The sequence below is a fragment of the Urocitellus parryii genome, chromosome 3, assembly GCF_045843805.1.
Source record: "Urocitellus parryii isolate mUroPar1 chromosome 3, mUroPar1.hap1, whole genome shotgun sequence".
NCBI classification, from domain to species: Eukaryota; Metazoa; Chordata; class Mammalia; order Rodentia; family Sciuridae; genus Urocitellus; species Urocitellus parryii.
Genome location: NC_135533.1, coordinates 53525760 through 53551023, shown reverse-complemented (window position 1 = coordinate 53551023; position 25264 = coordinate 53525760). Strand labels below are relative to the sequence as shown.

The window sequence follows — 25264 nt, the reverse complement described above, 5'->3', positions numbered from 1 at the left end:
AATCATTACCTCTATCCTCTTGGCTTATAAATTGTAGGTCACTGGCAGAGAAAGATGGTAGACCCCGACTGGTGCTAGCACTCTGGTAAAGTACATGAATGTTTTTTTCCTCTAAGGTTTTTATTTTATGACTTCTCGGTTTACTCTTGTTGTTGAAGGGGTTATTAGCAGTGATTCATCCAAACGGCAGGTGATGTTTGTTATTGTTTTCTTGGACATTCAGCATGAGTGTGATTACACACTGAGGGTTAGCCACACCTCCTTGAGGACGGCACGCTTCCTAACTGTCCGTGTAGGTTTCCTGTTGTTCATCCTGCTGCAGCAGGGAGATGGAGGCCTCCCGTGTGGTGGGAGCTTGGAGTGGCCCTCACTTGAGAGACGGCTTACCGAGGCCAGAGCCGCTCTGGACTCCACGGGGTCTCCAGTGGGCTGTGATCACTCTGATAAGCCTCTCTTGGCACAGCCAGCCCAAAGTTGGCAGAGGTGGGCTGTGCTGGTTGTGACAGGTGCGGGAGCCAGCAGGTGTTACTTTATAAAGCCCCTGGGAAACCAGCTGCCTCTTGATGGCCGTGGTTGATTTCAATTCCTATTAGCATGCTATTTTTTTCTTTTTATGTGTGAAAGAAAATATTTCTATAGAAAACATTAAATAGAATTTTCAAAGAGCTCCATCTTTTAGCATTATTTCCATGTCCTATACCGAATGGCTGATTTTTGCCAGCATTGTGAAGTATGTGGTTCAGAAATCATCAAATGTGTTTGGACTGGAGGTGGTGGAAGCCAGGGCCAGGTGGGGTGGATCTCCTTAGGCCCTCAGTGGTCATCTTGGGCCACAGAGGAGTGGTATACTCCCTCCTGAGCAAGATCTTTTGGGGCACCGAGAGGAGCCACGTGAGGCTGTCCAAGGTCTACTGGTGGGCGGTCAGTGCTCTGGGCAATGGAGAGTGCACAGGACCACTCTAAATACTTTTAGCTGCTGGTTTCTAAGGTCCAGTTTACCAAATTCTCCACTTGGCAGATATTTGCTAAATGATAATATACCATGGTAATTTGCTTTTTAAAAATCTCAAATTAATCAGTTTGGGATATGTAGAAACTCGAATAACTTGCTGCACGAGTAAGCCTGAAACCTTGTGTCTAGAAAAATTAAAGTGTACTCAGGAGTGAAGGAACTGGGTGAGAAAATCGGCGCTCAGCCCTGGACCTGCCTGGTGCAGGCACCTGCCCTTCAGTGAGGGGGCGTCCGTTCTTCAGTTCCCTCCCACCTTCCCAGTGTCCCCAGAGTGGACTCAGCTGATGGTGCACATCCTGAATGTGACTCGCTGTGCCCAGTAAGATGTGAAGGGAAGTCTTACGGCCTCCTGGGAGAGTTCTGGAAAGTGTTCCCCCACTGGAGAGTCCTGGAGAGAAGTGGCTAGAACGGCTTGCACCCTGCATCAAAGCCAAAAGAGTGAAGTGCAGAGGAGCTGGGCAGGCGGGCAGCTGCAGACCCTGCGGCTCACTGCCCTGACAGCAGTGCTTGCAGACGGGCCACTGAGTCCTGTGAGGCAGTGTGTCACCACTGTGCCTTTGTCCCCAGCCAGACCTCCTTATGGTGAGCGATGTCCCAAGCAGCTGGGGCTAGTGACTGCCTGCCCCATCATAGAGTTTTAATTCTCTGCCTTTCCTTAAGCTCCTTAATGCTAGCTCTTTTTTGTTTTTGTTTTTTTTTTTTTTTTTTTTTTTAAGAGAGAGAGAGAGAGAGAATTTTAATATTTATTTATTTATTTATTAGTTTTTGGCGGACACAACATCTTTGTTTGTATGTGGTGCTGAGGATCAAACCCGGGCCGCATGCACGCGAGGCTAGCGAGCTACCACTTGAGCCACATCCCCAGCCCAATGCTAGCTCTTTAAAAAAAAAAAAAAAATTAATACAATTCCACTCTAGGTTCTTAAGAAAATTATAGTCCTTAATGCTGGGTACTTCAATAGACATAATCAATTAAAAGCAAAAAATTCTAAGTTAATTGTAAGCACTGCAAACACTTAATCATGACAAACCTATTACAGACACTCCCTCTGTGTGCTAAGCTCAAGTGCCTGATCTAAAGTCTCAAGCCTTAGGCCAAGTCCGCCCTGATCAGGTTAGGGACCAAGGCAGGCTTCTCCTGGGGTGGAGCTGATGGCAGGCTGAGAAGAGGGTTATAAGGAGAAGTCGTGGTTCTCATCAGGATCAAGATGTGGTTGTGGAGCTTGAGAGCAGTGAGGACCATGCACAGGACCAGGCAGGTAAGAGCTGGGATGTCAGTCATGGTCCTCATCAGGCTCTCTGGCATGTGGGCATCGGTGTCAGCTGGCTGAAGGTCTGTTCATTGGCTCCGTCATTTATGTTAAATTTGGGGGCTTCTGCTTGCCCTTTCAGTCCCTATGGGCTATCACCCGGTTTCTCAGTGACATCTTTCATTCTAGGGTCAGGACATTTGGTGGCTTCCACACTGGTCTCACCTCTGACTTTGTCAGGGTAAAGGGTGAAGATGTCACTCTGAGTTTTATCAGGGTTGTGGAAAGTGACTTATCAGGCTATGCCCGATGACAATATTGGAGGGCTCTGTAGTCGTGACTGGCAGGAACTGCAGTTTATTTTAAAATGGAATTACTTAGGCTGAGGCCCTTCTCAGGTTAATCCTTAGGACATCCTTAAAAGAACACCATGTACAATCACACTGTGTACAGTCAGCTCGGCATAAACCCTTATTATCTTCATTGTCAGTGATCTTTTATTTCAAACACTTGTTTTTGAAGTTATACTATTTATTTTTATGCAGAATTGTTTTCATTTTAAAATATTTATAATTTGTTTCTCAAAGGCACTAAAATCTGTTAGTATTAATAGAGTTGTTGGTTCTTAGGGATTCCCCCCCCCTTTTTTCTACATGGTTCTGTTTAGGTGAATGTTAACTAAAGGAAGGACTGTGGATAGGAAACTGGGAGTCAGAAGCAGTTTGAAGTGTAGAATTTGTGGTGTAACCCTGGGAGGATTTGCAGGTGGTGGTTGCATGTGTCTCAAATAGCAACACTAATCAGGAAACTCCACAGATTTGCAAAACCCCCCCGGGTTTTTTGGTAAGTCTTGGGTTGTATGTAGAGTGTGGCTGATGAAAGGAGTGTCTTTCTGCCCTACATGTAAAGGTAGGCAACTTGACCTGACTTTTAAGTACTAGGGATTTAAGTACTAGGAATGGAACCTAGGGGCACTCTACTGCTGAGCTGCATCCCCAGACCTAGACCTTTCTTTTTCTTTTCTTTCTTTCTTTCTTTCTTTTTTTTTTTTTTATTAACAGGACCTCACTAGGTTGCCGAGGTTGGCTAGAATTTGAGCTTTTCCTGCCTCCAGCCTCCTAGGTTGCTGGGATTACAGGCGTGCACCACGGTGCCCAGCAAGTGTGGCTTTTAAAGTCCACATCAAATGATTGACAGTGTGAAAGCAATGTGGGCAGAGGTTCTGCACTGTGTGGGGCAGTGGTGTCCCTACAGAGCCCCAGGTTTAGCCTATGAGAGCCCCCTTGAAGGCACCCTTGTCCCACACACTGAGGCACATCCTTCGGCACATCCTTTCCAGGAACAACGAGGCCTCTGGGCTCCTCCTTGCTACCCACTCCCAGGGTCTGTTCTCTGGGATGGAGAAGGGGTGCAAAAGCAGGGTCCAGGGCCAGGTGCCACCCTTGCGGCAGCGTCTACCCTGCCCCTTGAACCAGAGAGGGAGTGTGTGTTGACCCAGGCCAAGGGTTGGGTTTCGCAGCTACATTTGATAAAGCATCTTGGATCTCTAGCAACGTGGGCATCGGTGGTGACTTACTTGGTTGTACGCTTTGTTTGCTTTTCACTGTAGAAATCCACCCTCATCCAGGCCAGTGGGCCTTCAGAATTTACAATGATGCTGTGCTGATCACTATTATCATAGCTGAGAACATATAGAAAAGATGCTATGCTTTTTAGGAAAAATTACTCAAATATTAGGAGTCTCTGGAATTCTAAACAAAGATTCCATATAAGGAAGGAAAATGAAGTTATGAACTATTGATATAAAGAAGTACTTAGGTCCAGTTTTCAGCTTTGCAGGGCGTGAAATCCATCAAGTGAAAGGCGGGGATCAACAGCATGAAGGACACATTGTGAGCTGCTTGGTTGTGAGCATGGAGCCTGGGGACATGGGCAAGGCCCTTTAGAAGAAAAATGACGTGGCCTCCAGGACTCTGATCAAAGAATATCCACAGGGAGAGGTGTGAGGGCACTTCTCCAGAGTTTATTTTTTGTCATATTTGACTCGGTCTGTTTAATTTTCTCTCTAGTCAAAATTCATATAATTGATTCTGATAGTGCTCATATATTTACATGGACTTATCAGTAGCTTATCAGTAGTGAACAGATCACTAATCTTTGCACATATGTGGACTATCTCCTTACTTCATTTCTTTTAAAGGAAAAGTAGCTTTTACTATTTACCTAAAAACTGGTACCTAAACCCAAAAGACTTCAAAGCATGTTTTAATTTTTTTTTATTGCTAATAAAACAAGTACATTTGTTTGACTTACCTTTGATCTTAGTAAAAGAAATCAACCACCGCGTTTCCCAAATGTCATGCTCTCCCTTCCCTCCCTTCCTCACCCCCTGCCCCCCCATTTCTGGAGCCAGTGCAGTGATTCAGGTGCCCACTGGCTTCTGGTTGGGGTGTCTCCTGGCCTATCGGGCTTTGTCACTGCATGGACCAGCACCTTCCCATCCAGGAAGAGTCCTGCCTCTTCTATTTCCATTGAATAACAATCAAAAACATAAAAGGCTTGTTTTCTTTTTGTAATGGGTACTTCAAAAAGGGAAAAGTTGTGACCAGAGTGGAAAATAAACGTTATATGAATGCACTTGCAAACAGCAGCTTCAAGTTTCTAGCTTTTCTGGGGGCTGTCTGCTAGTACCATCTTGATGTTTTTCCATATCTGAGACCTTCGTGCAGTAGGCTGGATGTTAGCGTTGTGTGCTTATGCATTCATTTGTTCTTGGGTTGCATAAATATAGTGAGCCTATGAACACACATAAGCCTGTGGGGCCCCAAGCCGTGTCCTGCTGCCAGCTGTGCCCTGCTGACAGCGTACCGAGACAATCAGTGGACCCCTCACTTTGTGGAGGCTTCTTTTGGCTCCATTAGTGGCAGATGTACAGATGGTTCTTAATCTGTGACGTCCCGGGCTGGGGAACACCCACGGTACTGCTGTAGGCCGTTCCTTCCTTCCTAGTAAGATTAGGAAGGTCCCCCTTTTCTCTGAACTCGTCCATTGCCAGGTGACTAGCCTGATTCTCTCTCCAATTCTCTGCACAAGAGTTGGCCACGGTCTAAGGACTGCTGTTCTTAAGGTGTTGCCATTGTTGAGAAGTAAAAGATGTTCATGGCTTAATCCTCCACGGCTATACTCCGCCAGAAGTAAACAGATGTCCTGTTGCAGTGCTGGGGATTGAACCTGGGGCCTCACACTGGCAGGCTAGTGCTCTACTACTGAGCCATATCCCAGCCCATTTTTCTTTTGAGTTGGGGTCTCCTGGAGTTGCCCAAGCTGGCCTCACCCTCGCAACTCCCTGCCTCTGCCTCCTGCCTGGCTGGGCTAGCAGCCCTGAGCCTCTGTGTGGCAGAGAGAGACAGCCCAGGAGGCCCTCTGTCACCCATGTCCACCTGCACAGAACCCCTGCTGCCCTTGGGCGTTGCCACTCCCGTCATGGAGTCCAGCGTCCCCTTTTCGTCCCCATGGGTGTGGTAGCACCTCCACCCTTTCCCATCCAGGCTTTTGTGGGAGTCGCCTCTGTCCCCTAAACTCCACTTGGGACAGTTATTTGCTGCCCTAAGAGCTTCTACAACGTCTGTCACCTAGGCAGCATCTTGGTGAAGCCAGGGGCACCTCTCCAGGCTCCCCGGAGCCACTGTCTTTCACATGCGCCCGCTGCAGGCCTTTCCCATCTGCCAACTCCTCTTCCTCCTCGCAGCCTGAGCTTGTCACTTGTTTCTATAAGGTGCTGGGCAGAGTTCTCTTCTCTCTGCACTCTGGACTGTGCTTGTATCTGATCATAGATATGATTGGATTGTAATGGCTTGAAAATGGTCGAGGAGGCCCTCGGAATCCTAGTGGCTTCTCGAGGGCAGGGATGACCTGACCACCTCTGGATCCCCAACCTGGTCCTGTGATTGGAGCCTTGCTGTGGCTCACATGTATGTCAGCCCTGACTGGGCCATGTCCAGGGACAGTGCCCTTTCTCAGAGGGAACCTGAGTCTGTCTACTCTAATTATGCCAGGGCTTCCTCCTCCTCTGTCAATTTTAATTTGAAACCCACCAAAGGCAAACTTGGAAGTTTATTTATGCTATATAGCTTTATAAGGTTTCAGTGAAAGGCCAGCTGAGCCAGTCGTGTCTTGGTCTTCACAGCCTTCGTCAAACCTCTTCCCAGGTGTGTAAATAGACATGCTGCAAATACAGTGGCAGAGCGCACAGCACAGCTAGGGGTTGTTCAACAGGCGTGCGGCACAAAGGGTACAGAAGGCACTGCACAGCTAGGGGGCGCTTAACAGACGTGGGGCACGTAGCGGGCAGAGGGCACAGCACGGCTAGGGGGGCACTCAACAGGTGTGCGGCACATAGGGGACAGGGCACCGCACAGCTAGGGGGCACTTGACAGATGGGACACGTACAGGGCAGACTGCACAGCACGGCTGGGGTGCTCAACACAGACGTGGGGCACTTACGGGGCAGAGGTCACTGCATGGCTAAGGGGCACTCAACTCAGTCATGTGGCATGCACGGAGACAGAGGGCACTGCATGGTTAGGGGCACTTAACACAGACGTGGGGCACGTAGGGGTAGAGCGCACAGCACAACTAGAGGGGCACTCAACACAGGTGTGTGACACATAGGGGCAGAGCACTGCACAGCTAGGGGGCACTCAAGATGTACGGGGGCAGAGGGAACTGCACGCCTAGGGGGCGCTCAACACAAACATGCGGCACGCACGGGGCAGAGGACACAGCGTAGCCAGGGGGTGCTTAACACAGACGTGGGGCACGTACGGGGTTGGAGGGCACAGCAAAGCTAGGGTGCACTTAACACACATGGGGCACGTATGGGGTTGGAGGGCACTGCATGGCTAGGGGGCGCTCAACACAGATGTGGGGCACATATGGGGGCAGAGGGCACTGCATGACTAGGGGGCGCTCAACACAGACGTGGGGCACATATGGGGGCAGAGGGCACTGCACAGCTAGGAGGTGCTCAACACTGGCATGGGGCACGTTCGGGGGGCAGAGGGTGCTGCATGGCTAGGGGGCGCTCAACACAGACGTGGGGCACGTACGGGGGCAGAGGGCGCTGCATGGCTTGGGCGCTCAATACAGACGTGGGGCACATATGGGGGCAGAGGGCACTGCACGGCTAGAGGGTGCTCAACACTGGCATGGGGCACGTACGGGGACAGAGGGCACTGCATGACTAGGGGGCACTCAACACAGACGTGGGGCATGTATGGGGGCAGAGGGCACTGCACGGCTAGGAGGTGCTCAACACTGGCATGGGGCACGTACGGGGGCAGAGGGCGCTGCATGGCTTGGGGGCGCTTAGCACAGGTGTGGGGTACGTATGGGGGTGGAGGGTATTGTACCGCTAGGAGGCGCTCAAACAGACGTGGGCGCATCCTGGGGCAGACTGCACAGCGTGTCCAGGGGGCGCTTACCACAGATGTGGGGCATGTACGGGGGCAGAGGGCACTGCATGGCTAGGGGGCGCTCAACACTGGCATGGGGCACGTACGGGGGCAGAGGGCGCTGCATGGCTTGGGGGCGCTTAGCACAGGTGTGGGGTACGTATGGGGGTGGAGGGTATTGTACCCCTAGGAGGCGCTCAAACAGACGTGGGCGCATCCTGGGGCAGACAGCACAGCGCGTCCAGGGGGCGCTTACCACAGATGTGGGGCACATACGAGGGCAGAGGGCACTGCACGGCTAGGGGGCGCTCAATACAGACATGCGGTGTGTCCAGGGGCAGAGGGCCCAGCGGCCAGGGGGGACTTAACAGACGTGCGGCATATAGGGGGCAGAGGTTGCAGCACGGCTAGGGGGCCTTCGACACAGACGTGGGGCGCATAGGGGGCAGGATGTACTGAACATCCAAGGGCTGGCTGTTCAGATTGGGGTGGTGTTTGTGCTCACAATGGGGAACACCCGAGGCAAGGACACTCGACCCTCACAGTCAGGCAGATCGTGGTCAGTAGCCTAATAGCCGTCAGAGGGTGAAGCTAGGCCTGAAGAACCTCAGGGCCGAGGGGCAGGGCGGGGCGTTGGGCCAGCCTGAAGCTGAGATCAGGTTGGAGGCAACAGCTGTTTGAGGGCCCCCGCCATAAATTGGCACCTTCCACAACAGGAACCCAGGTGCTTTGGGGCCTCTTGTGGACACTTTTTTCACCAGGTGGGGGCCAATGCGTAGAGAGCTCTGACCCACAACTACGGTCTCTCACACAGCACCCTTTTCTGTCCTGGCCGACACGTTGGTGCTCATATCTGACCTGTGTCCTGTTTACACTGACCTGGCTATCTCTTTGGTCCTGGGAATGCTTCTTTGAATGCTCCCTGACATCCCAGGGGAGTCCAGCTGGGGGGGAGGGGTGCGGGTAGCCCTTGCTGTTCAGCTGGAAGCTAACTTCCGCATACCACCACTTACTGCCTCAATAAGGGAATGAGGTCAAAGACATTACCTACACTTCCTGAGCAGTTTGCTGCAGATCAGGAGGGCAGTCCTCCATCCCCAGGTCAGGTGAGGAAGGATTGAAGAACCAGGGACATACTAAGGGCCCATTCCTTGATCAGGGTCTAGGATGTTACCCAAATAGGATTGCCATGGAGCATTTCCTGGCAGGTTTAGAGCAAGCTAGAACAAGCTCTGTGGCACCAGGCTGTGACTGAGAGATGGTCACTGTGGTGTAGGTGTGAGCGTCAGTGGGACTAGTCAAGTAGGCGCATATCCATCTGTCTTCTGGAGAGGTCCTGGCCTCTCCATCTCATGGGAGCGTAGAAATTACATGTGCCAGTGCTGTGACCCCAAGAGTGTCAGCACAGATGCTGGGCAAGTAAAACGTTTACTCATTCCTTAAAATCTTGACTTGACATACATCCTCATTGTTTTCAGAAACTAGAAGTTGAGAAACGTGTATGAACCTTGCTAAGAGTAAGGAGGAGGAGGTTGTATAAGGCAACCATCTGGAGACCTGGAGGAGGCAGGTTTAGACCTGGAACTGTTAAAGGTGATTGAGCGCTGCTTGTGTACAAGAAAGTTAAACTTATGTGTGTTCACTACAGTGTTGTGTCTGTAGTACAGGCACATAAACACATAAAATAGTTTATAGCTTTAGTTCTAGAATTTCAGTCGGGATCAGGCATATGTACAAAAACAAAAACCCTCAGTGTATCTGCTTCCTGGTGGTATGAAATTCTTAGTTGTTTTGAGCTTAATTCAGAAAAGAAAAGAAACTGACAATTTTCATGAATTGGATTCTGCGTTGTTTTCACCAACAAAGACAAGATCTCTCTAAACTGTCTATTCATAAAGATCACCAAAAGGTCAGACCATGAAGCCAAAAGAAGCTGACAGAAGACATAAGAATTTAATTTTGAATATTTTTTTCTATCATGCTCCCAACTGACAAGTCTAGAGCCCAATATTAGGAGCTGGACTCTGCCATAGGTCCCTGGATCTCCATTCAGGAGTGAGGCATACTGGTCACCTAGGGTCCCCTTTTCCTGGACCAGGAAGCAAGACCTCAGCCAGAGCAGCCAAACTGGGAAAGTCAAATGCGCCCATTAAGATGGTGCTGTTCAAACTGCTGCAGTAGAGCTGTTCCAGAGGAAAGGAAGGGGCTCTAGGAGCAGGCCGACGGCATCACTAGCGAGTCTTATGCCCTGGGGGAGGTGATAGCTGTGGTCTTCTGAGTCGCAGACCAGGAGTGGAGTGGGTGTCGGCTTGGACTCTGGGAGAGCAGAGGGGTCCTTTGGATTAGCCTCTTCTCAGGAGGCAGGCCAGGGAGGTTCCTTGACCATTCCTCTGTTTTCTAGGGACATAGGGCTCAGTTAACTAAGTTCAACTTTGTTGCAGAGAATTGACTTTCAACAAAATAGGCATATATAACGTACCTATCCAAGACTCAAATGTAAAGATCTATTCAATTTTTCAGCACTTAATTTGTTGATCTTTATGTTAGTTTGTCCTTTTGGTCTTTTCCAGTGACATTACATGAAATTTACTGACTAGGTTTGTGCATTAGTACTATCGTCTTACACTGTAGATGGCATTGGGAGTGGGAGGGCCAGGTTACCCTTATTAAAGTAGTTAAATTTCCCAGCTTCTTCATCACTGTGGTTGAAATGTGACGAAGAAGAGGTTATATAGATAAATTACTGCATTGAGAAGTGGCTCATATTCCCCTGTAATGACATATGATGAAGATTTTGGTTTGCAGAACTCCTATTGTCAAGGCTGACTTTCAGCAGAATCATTGATCCAGTGGTGCTCTGGGAGTGATCTAGTGTGGCATCTCTTAGATGAGACCTGAAGACGAGGTGGCCGTCGAGTGCGCACCCACACGGGAGCGGCAAGCCTCCCTGAGCTGGGCTTGTTCTGTCTACTGGCAGCAGAGTTTCTCTGTCTTCTGAATATTCTTGTGTGATTGTGGGGTTTTGGGGTTTCCAGTAGTGATAGCATTCTAAGCTACAGGCATGCAGCCTCTCAATTTCGATTGACCAAAACCTTGAGCGTGAATTCCATGGTCTGTCACTGTTATGGATGTATTTGATCTCCGTATGGAACTCACGAGTTGTCGTCACATCAGTTGAATATAATTCTTTGTTCTTATTTATATGGTCAAAGTGTGACTCCCAGATGGCTGCATTCAAACATTTAAGACCTAAGAGTTTGCATCCCATCATTTTGTCAGGCTCAAAACACAGAGAGTAGTCCTACCAGAAGCCCCTGAGAACCAAGGGTTCAGTAGCACTCGGATCCAGTTATCGCAGTCCGTTGGGACTGTTGTCTGCTTTTCCTTGCTGACAAAACAGATGAGAAAAAGCTAGAGGAGGGGAGATCTGTGCTGGCTCATGGTTTCAGAGTTTTAGTCCGAAGTCAGCGCCTCCATTGTTTTGGGCCTGTTACAAAGCAGAAAATCATGATGGGGAGGGCTTGGCAGAGAAGAGCTGCTCACCTCAGGTGGTCAAGAAGGGGGGGGCACCACAGGTCCCTGAGGACCTGCTCCTTCAAGTAGCTCCTGCCTCCTACAGCCTCCACCCTGCTCTGCTGTGAAGCCCTCAGGTTAATGCACTCAGAGGGCAGAGCGCTCATGATCCAGTTTCCCAAGAGCTGTCCCTGAACACTGCTGCCCTGGGGACCAGCTTTCAAGCCGTGAGCCTTTGGGAGACGTTCCAGATCCAACGCATGCCACAGTCTGATGGCAGATATGGACCATCATCTGCCGAGAACAGTCTGGCTTAAAGGGTGTCCAGTTATGTTGTTAACCTGGTGACTTGCATTCCAGTAACCCAGAGACTCAGCAGAAGAAACAGGAGAGACTCTTGGAAGCTCAAGGTTGTCATCTGCCGTTATCTCTTCTATTAACACGTGTTTCTTTCTCTTGATAACTTTCTTTAATGTATGTGGCAGCTGTATAAAGACAGGGATAAAGCAACAACACTACCAGCCCCCTTCGTAATTAAGCCTTCTGTAAGAGCAAAGTTGGGAGAACGATCGGTATGTTGTGTTGTTCCGTACCGTAACTTCTCGTTCTTCTGGTTGTACATGATGTAGAATTACACAGATCATGTAATCATATATCCTACCCTCCCTTAAGTCCCCTCTGTCTAGTCTGAAGTACCTCTATCTTCCCTAGCCTGCACCCACCCCCCGCATTGTGAATTAGCATCCGCATATCAGAAGACATTTGGCCTTTGGTTCTTTGGGATTGGCTTATTTCACTTAGCTTGATATTCGCCAGCTCCATTTACCAGCAAATGCCATCATTTTTTCCCTTATGCCTGAGTAGTTTCTTATGTGTATATATACCATGTTTTACTTACCCAAGCAAATGTCGAGGGGCACCTAGGGTGGTTCCTATAGCTTAGGTATTTATTGTGAATTGAGCTGCTGTAAACATTGATGTGACTGCATTACTGTAGTATGCTGATTTTTAAGTCCTTTGGATATAAACTGAGGAGTGGGTCAAATGTCAAATGGTGGTTCCATTTCTGGTTTTCTGAGAAATCTCCATACTGCTTTCCAGACTGGTTGCACCAATTTGCAGTCCCACCAGCAGTGTATGAGTGTGCCTTTTCCCCCATATCTCTGCCAACGTTTATTGTTGCTTGTATGCTTGATAATGGCCATTCTCTCCCTCCCTCTCCCTCCCTCCCTTCCTCCCTCTCCCTCCCTCCCTTCCTCCCTCCCTCCCTCCCTCTCTCTCTCTCTCCCCCTCTCCCTCTCCCTCTCCCCCTCTCCCTCTCCCTCTCCCTCCCCCCTCTCTCTCCCCCTCCCCCCTCTCTCCCCCTCTCTCTCCCCCTCCCCCTCCCCCTCCCCCTCTTTCTCCCCCTCCCTCCCTCCCTCTCCTGAAGCTTAATTTAATTCATTAACTTACAAGCAAACCAGAAAACCGTTTTTTCCTGTCAAAGGAGAATCAAAAGAACACAGTGACAGAAATGCCAAAGACAAGAATTATTTGCATTACTAAGAGTTTTCTACTTAGTTGTCACTAGATCAGAAACAGTGACAGACAGGGAACCCTACCCCTGAAGCGTGTGTGGTGAGCAGTGCTGTGTTCCAGTTTCCCCCCCAGCCCTGACTTCATAACTGTTACCTTTGGGCTCTTTTTTCAGATTTTTTTCTCTTTAGTTACGCATGACAGTGTATTTTGATATACATAGATAGAGTATAACTTCTATTCTTGTGGTGTACATGATGTGGAGTTACACTGGTCATGTGTTCATATATGAACGTTATGTCCAATTGGTTCCGTTTTCTCCATTTCCATTCCTCCTCCCTCCTTTCATTCCCCTTTGTCTAATTCAATGAATGTCTATTCTCCCCCCAGCACACACACACACTCTCGATTGTTAGCATCTGCATATCAGAACATTTAGCCTTTGGTTTTGTGGGATTGGCTTATTTCACTTACTATGATAGTCTCCAGTTCCATCCAATTACTGGCAAATGCCGTAATTTCATTTTTAAGGCTGAGTAGTATTCCATTGTGTGTATATACCAGTTTCTTTATCCATTTATCTGTTGAGGGGCACTTAGATTGGTTCTGTAGCTTAGCTATTGTGAATTGAGCCGCTATAAACATTGATGTAGCTGTGTTGCTGTAGTATGCTGACTTTAAATCCCTGGGGTATAAACTGAGGAGTGGGATAACTGGGTCAAATGGTGATTCCATTCTAAGTTTTCTGAGGAATCTATACTGCTTTCCATGGTAGTTGCATCAATTTGCAGTCCCACCAGAAATATATGAGCATTCCTTTTCCCCATACCCTCACCAACAGTTATTATTACTTGTATTATTTAAAAATTTTTTTTTAGTTGTAAGTAGACTCAGTACCTTTACTTTATTTTATGTGGTGCTGAGAATCGAACCCAGTGCCTCACGTGTGCTAGGCAAGCACTCTACCACTGAGCCTGTCCGTTACTTGTATTCTCGATAACTGTCATTCTGACTGGATTAAGATGGACTCTCAGTGTAGTTTTATTTGCATTTCTGTAATGCTAGAGATGTTTCACGCTTTTTCATATATTTGTTGAGCACTCATTTTTCTTCTGTGAAGGGCCTGCTCACTTCCTTTGTTGGGCTGTATTTACCATCTCTCTCTCCATGTCTTCATCCACCAAGCTTCTCATCTTTCAGTTTGTTTCCAAGTAGTTGCAGACATCAGTAGCTGTCATGTTCTTAGGAGCTTCGTTGATTAGCCAGAGGAATCATCCTGCATATGTTTTCCAATCTCTTGCTCAAACTATCAGGAAGCGGATCCACGTGCTGTTACTGTAGATTGCTCTTTTTACTCACTGGCACACGGGCCAGGTCATTTGTCACACAGCCTTGGCAAGTGCCATCTCTCTTGGCACACTCCAAGGGGGTACGCACCACACTCTGTGGGCACTTGCCTCTCAGGTCCTGTAGCTGGCCTGAGGAAAGAACCTTGGGTCTTCCAGATTTCTTTTTAGCTATCTGCAAGCCAGAGGGATGCAGAAGAACAGTATTCTTTTGTATGATCACTTTCTTACCTTCCCTCTATTTTTTCCTTCTCTTTAGGGTTTGGAGTTTCTTTATAGAGATAGTTGCTCTCCCAGGGCCTGGGACGTGCTGCCGTGGCCCTGTTGACTTGGAATTGTTCAAGCTGTACTTCACCCCAGCCCTATGGAGGTCTCAATTTGTTTGAATGATATTAACAGATACGACATTAGAGACTGATAGGTAATATGAAATATATGCATTGATCTGTAGAAATCGACTTTCATCTCCAGTTTTTCATTGATGCATTTATGATAAATATCAGACAAATGTTTGCTGTCCTCCAGGCCCTGCCCTGGGGGTTGGAATGCAGCAGTGCTTTCTGTCTGAGCAAGTGCCTGCTCTCAGGAGCTCATGGGAGGGGACCTGGACATGCTGTCCTTTTTCCTGGCTTTTCTCAGTGGGTTTTCAAGGTTCACCGTGTTGGAGCACGTACCAGAGTGCCCGTGTTTCCTCAGCCTGGGTGGTTTTCCGTTGTGTGTCTGCCAGCTTTTGTTAGTTCTTCATCTGTTGAATGATGTGGGTTGAGCCCAGCTGTGACTGTCTCAGTTTGTGTGCTGGGGACTTTGTCCCCAGTGCAAGGGGTGGGACCTTCGTGAGGATTAGTGTGTTCATCCCTAGAGCACTTCTACTGCAGCAGCGAGCCCTTCTGCCTTCTGCCATGGGACGCCTCCCCAAGAAGAGCCTTCCAGGGCTGGCCCCCCAGTTCCAGTCTTCCCAGTCTCCAGGACTGGGTAGAATGAATTTCTCCTCTTCAGAACATACCTGTCTGATGTCCCAGCACCACAATCAGAGGAAGCCTGGTGTTCGGCCTTGGGCTGCCCCCACTGTCACTCTGGTGGAGTCGCCGTTCCCTTTGTTGCATACCCAGCCCCGCAGCACAGAAGGCTTCACCAACCTGCTCCTTCCCGCTGCTGTCTTCCACTCTGTTTGTGGGTGTTGTTGAACAGCCGACCTGGCGGGCTGGAGGCTGCTGTCACTGAGGTGGGATTCCAGTTCCAGGAGAGCATGTTTTCTCGTGCTTGCTGCCCGCGTGCTTGTCTTCTCTGCCCACTTTTTAAATTAGGGCTTTGGCCTTTTTTACCACAGTCCACGTGGCCAGCCCATCAGGGTGTGGCCGGCAGTGTTCGCTCCCGTCCCTGGGTTGCCCTTTCCCTCTCCTGGAGACTTCTTTCCTGTGGGGCCTGTCTGGTTCCACAAGTCCCAGTCCTCCTCTGCCTGAGCTCTCGGTCCCATATTCAAGGGACCGTTGTCAGGTCTAACACCATGAAGTTTTTCATGTAGGAATTTTATATTTTTATTCTTAAACATAGGTATTTGGTCTCTTAAGTTGATTTTTATACATGGTGTAGGGGGAGGGTCCGGCTTTCCCTTTTCCATGTGTATGTCCAGTGTTCTGGCACCATTTGTTGAAGACACTGTCGTCACCCACTTGTGTCCTTGTGAAAAGAACCCGCTGACCCAGAGGCAAGCCTTTATTTCCAGGTGGCTTGCCTGTCCCTGTGCCTGCACCCCGTAGTTCAGATGTGTCGCTCTGCAGCCTGGTTCTGGACCTGGGAATGTGGGACTCCTGGAATCCCACAGGAGTTTGGGGGAGGCCTTTTTTCATTTCTGCAAAAACAGAGTAAAAGACCATTGGGCTTCTGACGGGCCTCGGCTTGCCTCTGTGGGAGCCCCTGGGGTGTGCTGCTGTCTTAACAGTGTCAGCTCACATGTGAACGTGGAACGGTTTCCTGTACTTGGGTCGACTTTACTGGGCTTCAGCAATATATTTTTAATTTTCAAGGCATAAATCTTGTACCTTGGTTAAGTTTATTTTCAAGTATTTTATTCTTTTTGATATTTTAAATGGAACTGTTTTCTTAGTTTCCTCTTTGAATTGTTTCTCATTTATACTAATATAATTGACTTTTATGTGTTGATTTTATATCCTGCAACTTGTTGAATTATTAGTTACTGGGATTTTTTTCTGGATTCTTCAGGGCTTTCTGCATATAAATTAATCTCATCAGTGAGCAGATAGTTCTTCTTTATCTGGATCTCACTGGTTTCTTTTTCTGGCCTCATCACCTGGTGAGAGCAGAGGTTTATTTTGAAGGCATTAGATTTGAGATCCTTATTAGACTCCAGGGGCACATGCCAGGAAAGGGGAATGCTCGAGTCTGGAACACAGGGAATAGGGCCCTGCTGCAGATGTGACGCTGGGAACTGCCACCAGGTACTCTGAAGCTGGTGTGTAAGCCAGAGGGCCACCACCAGGAGGGAGCTGGGGTGTAAACCAGAGGGCCACCACCAGGAGGGAGCTGGTGTGTAAGCCAGAGGGCCACAGCAGGGGCTGGTGTGTAAGCCAGAGGGCCACAGCAGGGGCTGGTGTGTAAGCCAGAGGGCCGGCAGCAGGCGGGGGGCTAGCGTGGGTCAGGGTGAAGCACGGGGAGGAGGCCTCGACTACACAGCTCCAGTAATGGAGAGTTCCCTTGTCAGTGTCCCATTGCTGGTGTCCTGAGATGGGCACCCCCTACAAATGGAACACCACAGGTTTCTTTAGGGTGGTGCCACAGAGCCATTTTGGGTGGTGCATCACGGTGCACCTTTGATTCCTGTCTGGATGGTACTGAAGAGCAGGCCTGGGTTTCGGCCACCGGTGTTTGATAACCAGAGATGCCGTGGAAAGCCCTGGTCTCCACCTGACCCAGGGAGCTGCGTGTGGGGTTCCACGTGTGGAGTATGAAATACAGAAGAGCTAACTGTGGAATATTCCGGGAGGCTGGCAGAAGGACGGGCAGCAGTCGCCAGTCCTCGGGTTTGTGCTCCCCCCACGTTCTTCCTCTGCCTCCCAGACGTCGGGTCCCTCCAGGCCTGCCGTCTGTCAGCCTGTCTGTCCCTCATGTGCTGCATGCTGGCCATTCAGGACATGAGTGATGTGAGTGCCTGGCTAAGGGTCATGCCCCACAGTCGGCCACGTTGGAGGCACCTCGTGTGCACCAGGGAACCCACGGGTCATGTGGATTCAGGTAAATACAAGCCATAAAACGTTCAGTAATAAATGATTCAGTGTAGTTGCAGGATATAAAATCGACACACAAATCAGTTGTACTTTTGTTAGTTTCCATTTTGTGTTGTTTACTACAAAGATTAAAATGTACACCAACAGACTCCCAGAGAGTGTACTTTGGGCTCAATAGGTCACCAAATTGTCAGGAAAAAAAAAAAAAAAATATATATATATATATATATATATATATTTTATTATTATTGGTTCTGGCTGGTACAGTTACAGAGGATTCATATTTTATTATTTTCTATAGCGTTTGAGCTTTTTTACAGTAAGTGTGCATTTATTTCTGAGTATTTAGTCTTCTAAGAAAACATGTACATCTCCAGTCGGTAGCAAACGCCAGCACTGTAAGCAAGGCCCGTGCTTCTCTGTGGGGCCTGCTGACCCACACCTACATCTGCAGGGCTAGTGTGGTCACCAGGGAGCCTCTGGCAGGCCATCCTCGAAGTTCTCACCACTCACGACCAGGTCTGCATGTCCATGTGGCCAGAGGCCCTCCAGCCAGTAGGTGGACATCTCTCTCCTACTTCATGTCTGGATTATTTGGGATGGGTTTGGGAATAGTATCTTAATTTCTATCTTGTGGGCTGTTTCTCCCGGGAATATAGAGGGTTTTTTTCTTTGATATATATTTTAATGTTTGTTTTTAAGTGATGTAACTTTTCAAAAACAGTATTAAAGTTTATTTCTGTGAGAAAAACATTTTTTTTTACTCTTTTTTTTTTGTTCCTTCTGTTTTGAAATCTCTAGCCAACGAGAACATTAGTCATGACCAGCATGTCATCCGAGTAAGTCCTTGTTCTTTTCATAACTTTCTGTTCAATGTGAAATCTGGTCGTCCTCCTTGCTTGCATTCTGTAGTTCTGTGCGCTTTGGGGCAGTTACAGGTCTGTACTGTGTCACTTTTATTGGATGTAATTAATATGTGAGTTAGAAAATCATTGAAAACTAAAACTGGCTGAAGGGGAGTCCATATTTGTTCCTAGATTTAAAAAAAGTTCATCACTTTCTCATTAAAGAATTTAAAAAGAAAACTAGTATTTAGGCCATAGTCTTGATTTTTGTTTTTGTTTTTCCTAATCCTGGAGAGCTGAGGGGTGTCCAGGCAGTGTCGGGGGGTGGCCTGTCCTTGCTGTTCCTGGGCCTGCTGAGCTCCTGATGGCGTTGCCTGCCCTCCCTCCCACACAGGTTCAGTGAGTGGAGCAGCACCAGCCGGCACTTTGCTGAAAGGTCTCCAGGAGCCCTGGGTAGAGCCTTCCTGAATCCGTGTCAGGCAGCCATCTTCGCATCTTGCCGAAGGGTTAATGGCTTGCTGGCCTGCGCTTATCATCTCCCTTAAACATTTAGTGCAGCAGAGAGCATCCAACAAAAACACAGGGCTATATTCCCTGGGACAGATTGTTGAATTTCTATTTGAAGGGGAAAACGATGTTTTTTATATACCATCATAGGTTTTGAGGTTTTAAGATATGCACCAAAACATTCGGCATGTTGCTGAAAAATTCACTGCAGGAGAGCGCATGTGTGGGCCACATTCTGAAGCAGGCTCCTTTTCCTGCCCGTGGTATGGAAATGAAACAACTGATTCTTTAAAAACTGGTCATCATGTAGTTGTGGGGGGGAGCTCGCTTTTAATTTTTGTAAATATATTATGAAATATATTGAACATTTTAAACAGTAATACAGATGTAATATTGAATACGGGCATAATGTTTTAAAAGTCCACATTTGTTCCTAGGTTTAAAAAAAGTTTATCATTTTCTTATTAAAAAATTTAAAAAGAAAATTTTCATTTAGGCCATATTCTTGTTTTTTTTTTTTTGTTTTTGGTTTTTTTTTTAATCCTAGAATGCTGTGTGCCTTAAGAACGAGACCTGGGCAGTCTGATACTGCAAGGTCTGTCCAGGTCTAAAGCTACTTCTAGTCATTTGCACATCTGCTGGTAGCCGGCGGACTGGCAATGGAGAAAATCAGATATTCAGAAATTAGTTATTTAGATTACTTTAGAGGGGTTTACTTATTTTTGCTGTTAGTTTCTTTTATCTTATTTGTCCTTACTTTTTTCTATATTTAATAATTTTGACTACATTCTTGGCCCCATCTCCCCTGGTGCAGATGGTGCTGGACTGGGTTCTGACCCTCTCGTCTCTGCCCCGCAGAGCCCAAGGTGTTACAGCCTTGCCTCACAGGTGAAGCACCTGACCACCAGAGGTGGACAGTGCATGGAGATCAGCTGAGATCAAGAGCCACACTCAGTGGGGGAAGCTGTGCCAGCATGGAAGACTGCCTCTGCCCCCTAGTCACCTGTGCAGAGGACAGACACTCACTTCTTAACCTGCTGAGTGGGGCTCGGGTGGCATTTCAGGTCCTGGCATCTCCCCACGGATTCCCAAGCCGTGCTGGGAGGGGGAGAGAAGGGCACATTAGAACTGACAGTGTTGGGAAGGTCATTGTGAGATAGGAGAGACCTGAGAGTCATTTGCTCAGAAAGTTAGAACATTTAGAAAGAAAGTTTGTAAGGCATTAAGAGAAGATGATGAACAGTACTTTGTGAAAGGTGCTTTCTGTCAAATTTGCTCTAAGCTTTGGTAGGATGACTTAATAAAAAGTTTTTTTCCTCCTTTAGGAGAAAAACTGAGTTTGACACTCAAAAAGTGTTATATTTTGGTTGGGTTTGTGGCTCAGCAGTAGAACACTCGAATAGCACATGCGAGGTCCTGGTTCGATCCTCAGCACCACATACAAATAAATAATACACTAAAGGTATTGTGACCAACTACAACTAAAAAATAAAACAAAAAAGTTATATTTTCAAAATAAGCATTTGGTGCTGACCATGCCCACGTGGGATCACACATGCCCAAGAAGTGGGTAATTGGGTGGAGGGGAGAGCTCTGGGCTGGTGTCAAATGTTTCTACTAGAATAGCCGCAATGATTACTCTGGGGCAGATATTTGCCCCAGAGATATGAAAGCTTATGTTCACACAGAAATCTGCATGAGTGTGTGTAGCTTTTGTAGCTTTACTTAAAATCACCCAGATATGATTATGAACACAAATGTTCCTGGGCAAGTGAATGGATGAGCAAACGGGTCCATGCATACAGTGGAAAGTTTGTGGGTGATAGAGACATGCCATGTGAAACTTGGGTGACCCTCTGTTGCATTATGCTGAACGGAACTTGCCATGCCCCAAGGTCAGGTATGGTGCAGTCCTGTCTGCCTTGTTCTGGAAGGAGGGAAGCACTGGGAGAGAAAGGTGAGTGGTCCAGGAGTTAAGGCAGGCGTGGGTCTGGATATAGAAGCAGCACCGAGACGTCCGAGGAGCTAGAACCGCCGTGTTCTGTGCGTCAGCCCACAGAGGACTGTGCACACGTGCTCACAGGAGCAATGAGTTGGAAAACCTGTGAAAAGTTCTACCTTAAATTTAATTTAAAAACAACTTTGCCTGGATTTCTTGACCTTCTGTGTCCCTTTCTCCTCCTCTTACATGGCAAATGTCACAAGTCCTTGTCTCCTTGACCCCAGATCTGGCTTCCAGGCAGTGATCCCATGTGGCTCTCCTGCTGTGCAGGATAGAGGGTGACCTCTATCCACTGCATCCGTTTCTTAGTTACACAGCATCACAGACGATTCATAAAGCCTATACATGAGCTGGACAAAAGATAAAGCCAGCATCGTGGTCTCCCCCCAGACCAGGGCAGAGCCTGTCCACGCTCTAGAAGGCTCGCATATACTCTTCTCCACTGCCTTGAAGGGACTCTGTCTTGACTTTCATGGGGATCAAGCCTTGCTTTTAGCATTTGCAAAACATAGCTCAGTAGTCCTGTTTTTCTGCTCTTTTCATGATGCAGTCATACTGAATTTCGTTGGAGTTAGCCCAATTGCAGAAAGGAGTCCTGTTCAGTGTGTGGTACCCATGTGAACCAGATCCTGAGGGTGGGAGGGTCCACTGCTCCCAAATGTGGCTTCCTGTGGGCCTGCCCTTCTCCCCACAGGATCCTGGGCCTCCAGGTCTGGGCTGTGCAGTGCCTAGGGAGATCCTGTAAAGATCTGCCCCAGGTCCAGACGGGGAGGGGTACATTGTTAAACATCCTGCCTCCCAAGTGACAGGATGGCTCTGCTTGTGCTGCGAGGAGGGAGAGGGACAGAAGCGCCCCCTCCTAAGGGGGAAGTGGTAGGGACCCACTGTGTTCCACCTCTGGGGCCCTTCTCCATGGCTTGGGGAGAGGGTTCATGCCTGTACCGAGGCTCCTGACCGCGACGTCCAGCTTCCTCTCCTAGTAAGCAGATTCACTAAGCACACGGTGTAGCAGTCCAGTCTGTCCCCAGCCCTGGACCGGTGCAGGACAGGATGCACGTGGCACCCTCCGAGCAGGAAAGGGACCTGAGCTTGTGTGTCTGACTCCTTCTAACCCACTTAGTATTTTCACATTATTGGACAGATTTATCACTTGATGTTTCAGCAGCAGTTTATTTACTTTTATAAAGAAAAGCTGATTTTGGCTCAAATTCAGTGTTTTAAAAAGCCGACGACAGTTATTTCTTAAGTACCCATCACAGGGCCGTGGTGTTGCCACCTTGCAGATCCTACCCCTCCACGCAGACTTGGGTGCTCCTCCTCATCTCCCTATGGACTTCTCTCTCCCACCATTTCCAGTGACAGGCTGCCCCGGGCTTGTCCTTAGCCCCCGTCCTTGTCTTTCCCCCCTCTCTGGTCTCACTCAGCCTAGTTCACCAGGAGTTACAAACTCGGAAGGTGTCTTCAGGAGCAGAGCAGGTGGGGGACTTCCCGGGGCGGGGCAGGGATCAGGACCTTCAGTTACACAGGGAGACACAGCTGTATCAGTGTCGTGGAAGCTCCTCCCACATGCCCTTCTTGGTGAAACCCCACGTCGTGACTGGGGTAGCATTTAGTGCTGGTGCTCACCTTTATAGCCACAGCACAGACGGCCTCCATCCCCAGGTCACTCTGACAGCTGCTCACTGAGTTTACGAGGATGTCCTGTGTGCCCGTCTAAGAAGGCATCTGACCCCACCATCACCCCGAGTCGCCAGGCTGCTGCAGAATGCTGCCCACACCTGCTATGTGTCCAGCTGCACTGCCCACCGCGAGCTGCCGTCCCTCTGCACGTGCTGATCTCCTTTCAGCTGTCCCTCTTCCAGGAGCTGAGGAGCAGGCCCAAGGTTCCCATCCGCAGAAACCGCTGGGAGCAGTCGGTGCCTTTTCAGTAACACTGGTCGACATTGAGGTGGTGGTTTTCGTGGTTGTCTGGTGTCCGTCTGCCTGTAGATGGTAGCAACATGAGCACAAAGACCCCCCGTCTGGCTGCTCACCCTCTCCCCTGCTCCTGAGTGTAACACTGAGGAGAGCTGATGGCGCTCCTCTCCTGTCTCACTGTGGCCGGCCGAGTTCTCTCCAGGAGGCTAAGGAAAGCCCACAGCAGTTACTTAGTCTCACCAAAGTGGAGTTTGGTGACAGTCCATCTAGGTGCCTGACACATGTGTGTCGAACCCAGCCCCCACCCACATCAGCAGGCCACATGCCCCTCCCCCGGGGGATGACACAGGATGGCCAAGTCTCCTTGATGACTGCCTCCCCGTCACTACCATTTGTCAGGAAGCAGCATATTCACAAATGTGGGTCTTATTCTGTGCCCCCCACAGTTACTAGTGCGTTAATCCCATACGAGCAGTAGACCGTGGTTCGTGGAGTTCGGGGTTGATAGCTTTTAGTTTATTTGAATTGTATAAGAATAAACCCTCAGAAGGTTCAGAAGGCCCCTGAACACGGAGGCAGAGCCCGAGGTGACGTGTGGACAGGCCAAGGAGCACTGAGGAGTTCCCAAGCTCAGGCTGGGGGAGAGCCCAGGGAGGTCCCCTAGGAGGGACCAGCTTGCCAGCACTTGACCTGGGACTTCCCACCTGCCAGAAGACAGGGCAGGAGCGCGGACGAGGGAAGCCTGAGGAGGCAGCCCCGCAGGACGGCTCTGCTGCCTTGGCCACGGGGCCTTCCATGAGAGGTGCTGGCCTGGTGCAGCCGCAGGGAAGGGCAGTGCTCTGGCCCCCAAATGTCCTGCGGCCCTGGGGCCCGAGAGCGTCCCTTGGGGAGCGTGTCTGACACAAGCCGCATGTGTGGCAGCGTGGGGTTAGTACACCAAAGACCGCCAGTGTGTGCGACACAGCGGCCTCAGGAGCAGTAAGGCAGCCGCCTGGAATTAACCCACTTCTGCTTTACTAAGCCACCGACAAGCAGGGTCCTCCGTGGACTTGACTCCTGGCAGGCCACAAGTTTTATCTCGTGCCTCACCAGGGTCCTGGTGAGGAATAGCTGTTCAGAGAACCGGGAATTGTGTGTAAACGTGACACTGAGAACACACATCCACACACTCGTAGACGTGCACGTCGGCTCCCCACTGAGCTTCCTGCGTGTTTCTGTTCCACTATCGCTGTCATTTACGGAGTTCAGGCAGCAGAGCATTTACATCAGAGTTATTCTGAAATAGGTAACTCAAGACCCAGCTGTTTTAACCCTTCCAGGATGGTGACGTGAAGCAGTGGAAACACTCGGCACACTGCAGGTAAGAGCCAGCCTGCAGCCGCTGCCATGTTCCTGCCAGGTGCTCAATGCGCATTTGTCCCCAGGTGCAGCGGGAACGCACATGCTGAACAGCTGGGTGCTGGCGCTTGCCACATCTGGACTTGGTGGGATTCTCAGGCTGACAGCTCTTTGTGGGGCAGAGCCGACCTATTTGGTAGACTGTGCCACCTGAGGGTGAACCTGCACGGTGTCGTGACAGACTGGTGAGGACTGAGAACACAGCCACTGTTACCTTCTGGCAAAAATAGCTTTCTGATTTCACCCAAACAGGCTACTAAAATCAGTGGTCATCTGTCGTCACCACAGTTGTTATACACAAAAAGAATGCAGGATTCTTAAAATTAAAAAAATGTTCTGGACAGTGAAAGTTCTGCCGTGGACCTGCACAGCCATGGCCAGTGCTTGGGCTGTCCATCAAAGCCCATAACTGCTGCAGCCCACAAGAGAGTAAGCCCTGGTACCTACAGCAACAGGAGACACTTGGCAGGGGAAGAGGACTCCGCAATGAGGCTGCAGGGGGGTGCAGCAAGGTGGATGGCGGGCTGTGTGTCTGGGCCATCCCTTAGGGGCCAAGAAGAGGGCTGGGTCCTTACCTGGAGCTAGCTCAGCATTATTGGAACCACTCGCCTCAAAGCCGCCCTAACAGACATTCCTTTCACTTCTCTGAAACCATCAAGCGCTGTCGCTCAGGCCACCTCTTAGGATCCTGAGAATGTGGTCCTCCTTCTGTAAACAACTGTGGGCGTTCCCCCGACTCCACCGGGCATCGCAGGTGAGCTGTTCAAGAAGGATCAGTTGCACCACGGCTTCAGGTAGAACCATGCTGTGCACATGTGTGTCGACTGTGAACACTGACAGGTGTGTCCCTGGCTGCGTGGTGTGCGTGTTGGTGCCAACAGGCTCCCGTGACTCACACCCTCCAGAAGCCATGTCCCTTTGGATTGACCTCAGTCTTGAGGGGGGTTCATATCACCCCTACCTCTTGTACGGCCTGCCTCAGATTTTTGTTTTTTTTAAGAAATTGATAGTATTGGCATAATACGTTTTTTTTTTTTTAAGAGAGACATAGAGAGAATTTTTAATATTTATTTTTTAGTTTTCGGCGGACACAACATCTTTGTATGTGGTGCTGAGGATCGAACCCAGGCCGCACGCATGCCAGGCGAGCATGCTACTGCTTGAGCCACATCCCCAGCCCCATAATACGTTTCTTTGAGAGAAGACAGTTGCTGTCACCATCAAGAAAGCCACTCCACATGATTTCTAGAGCTTAATGCCCAAT

General features: G+C 49.1%; 1 protein-coding gene across 1 annotated transcript in view; it reads left to right on the top strand.

The window, feature by feature from the left end:
* LOC144253708 (microcephalin-like) overlaps positions 1 to 18174 on the top strand; it is a 62278-nt gene extending 44104 nt beyond the window's left edge. Inside the window, exon 9 of the mRNA XM_077796428.1 lies at positions 18133 to 18174. Within this exon, the coding sequence (XP_077652554.1) occupies positions 18133 to 18174 (42 nt within the window). The remainder of the gene's footprint in view (positions 1 to 18132) is intronic.
* Positions 18175 to 25264: the final 7090 nt, after the last annotated feature.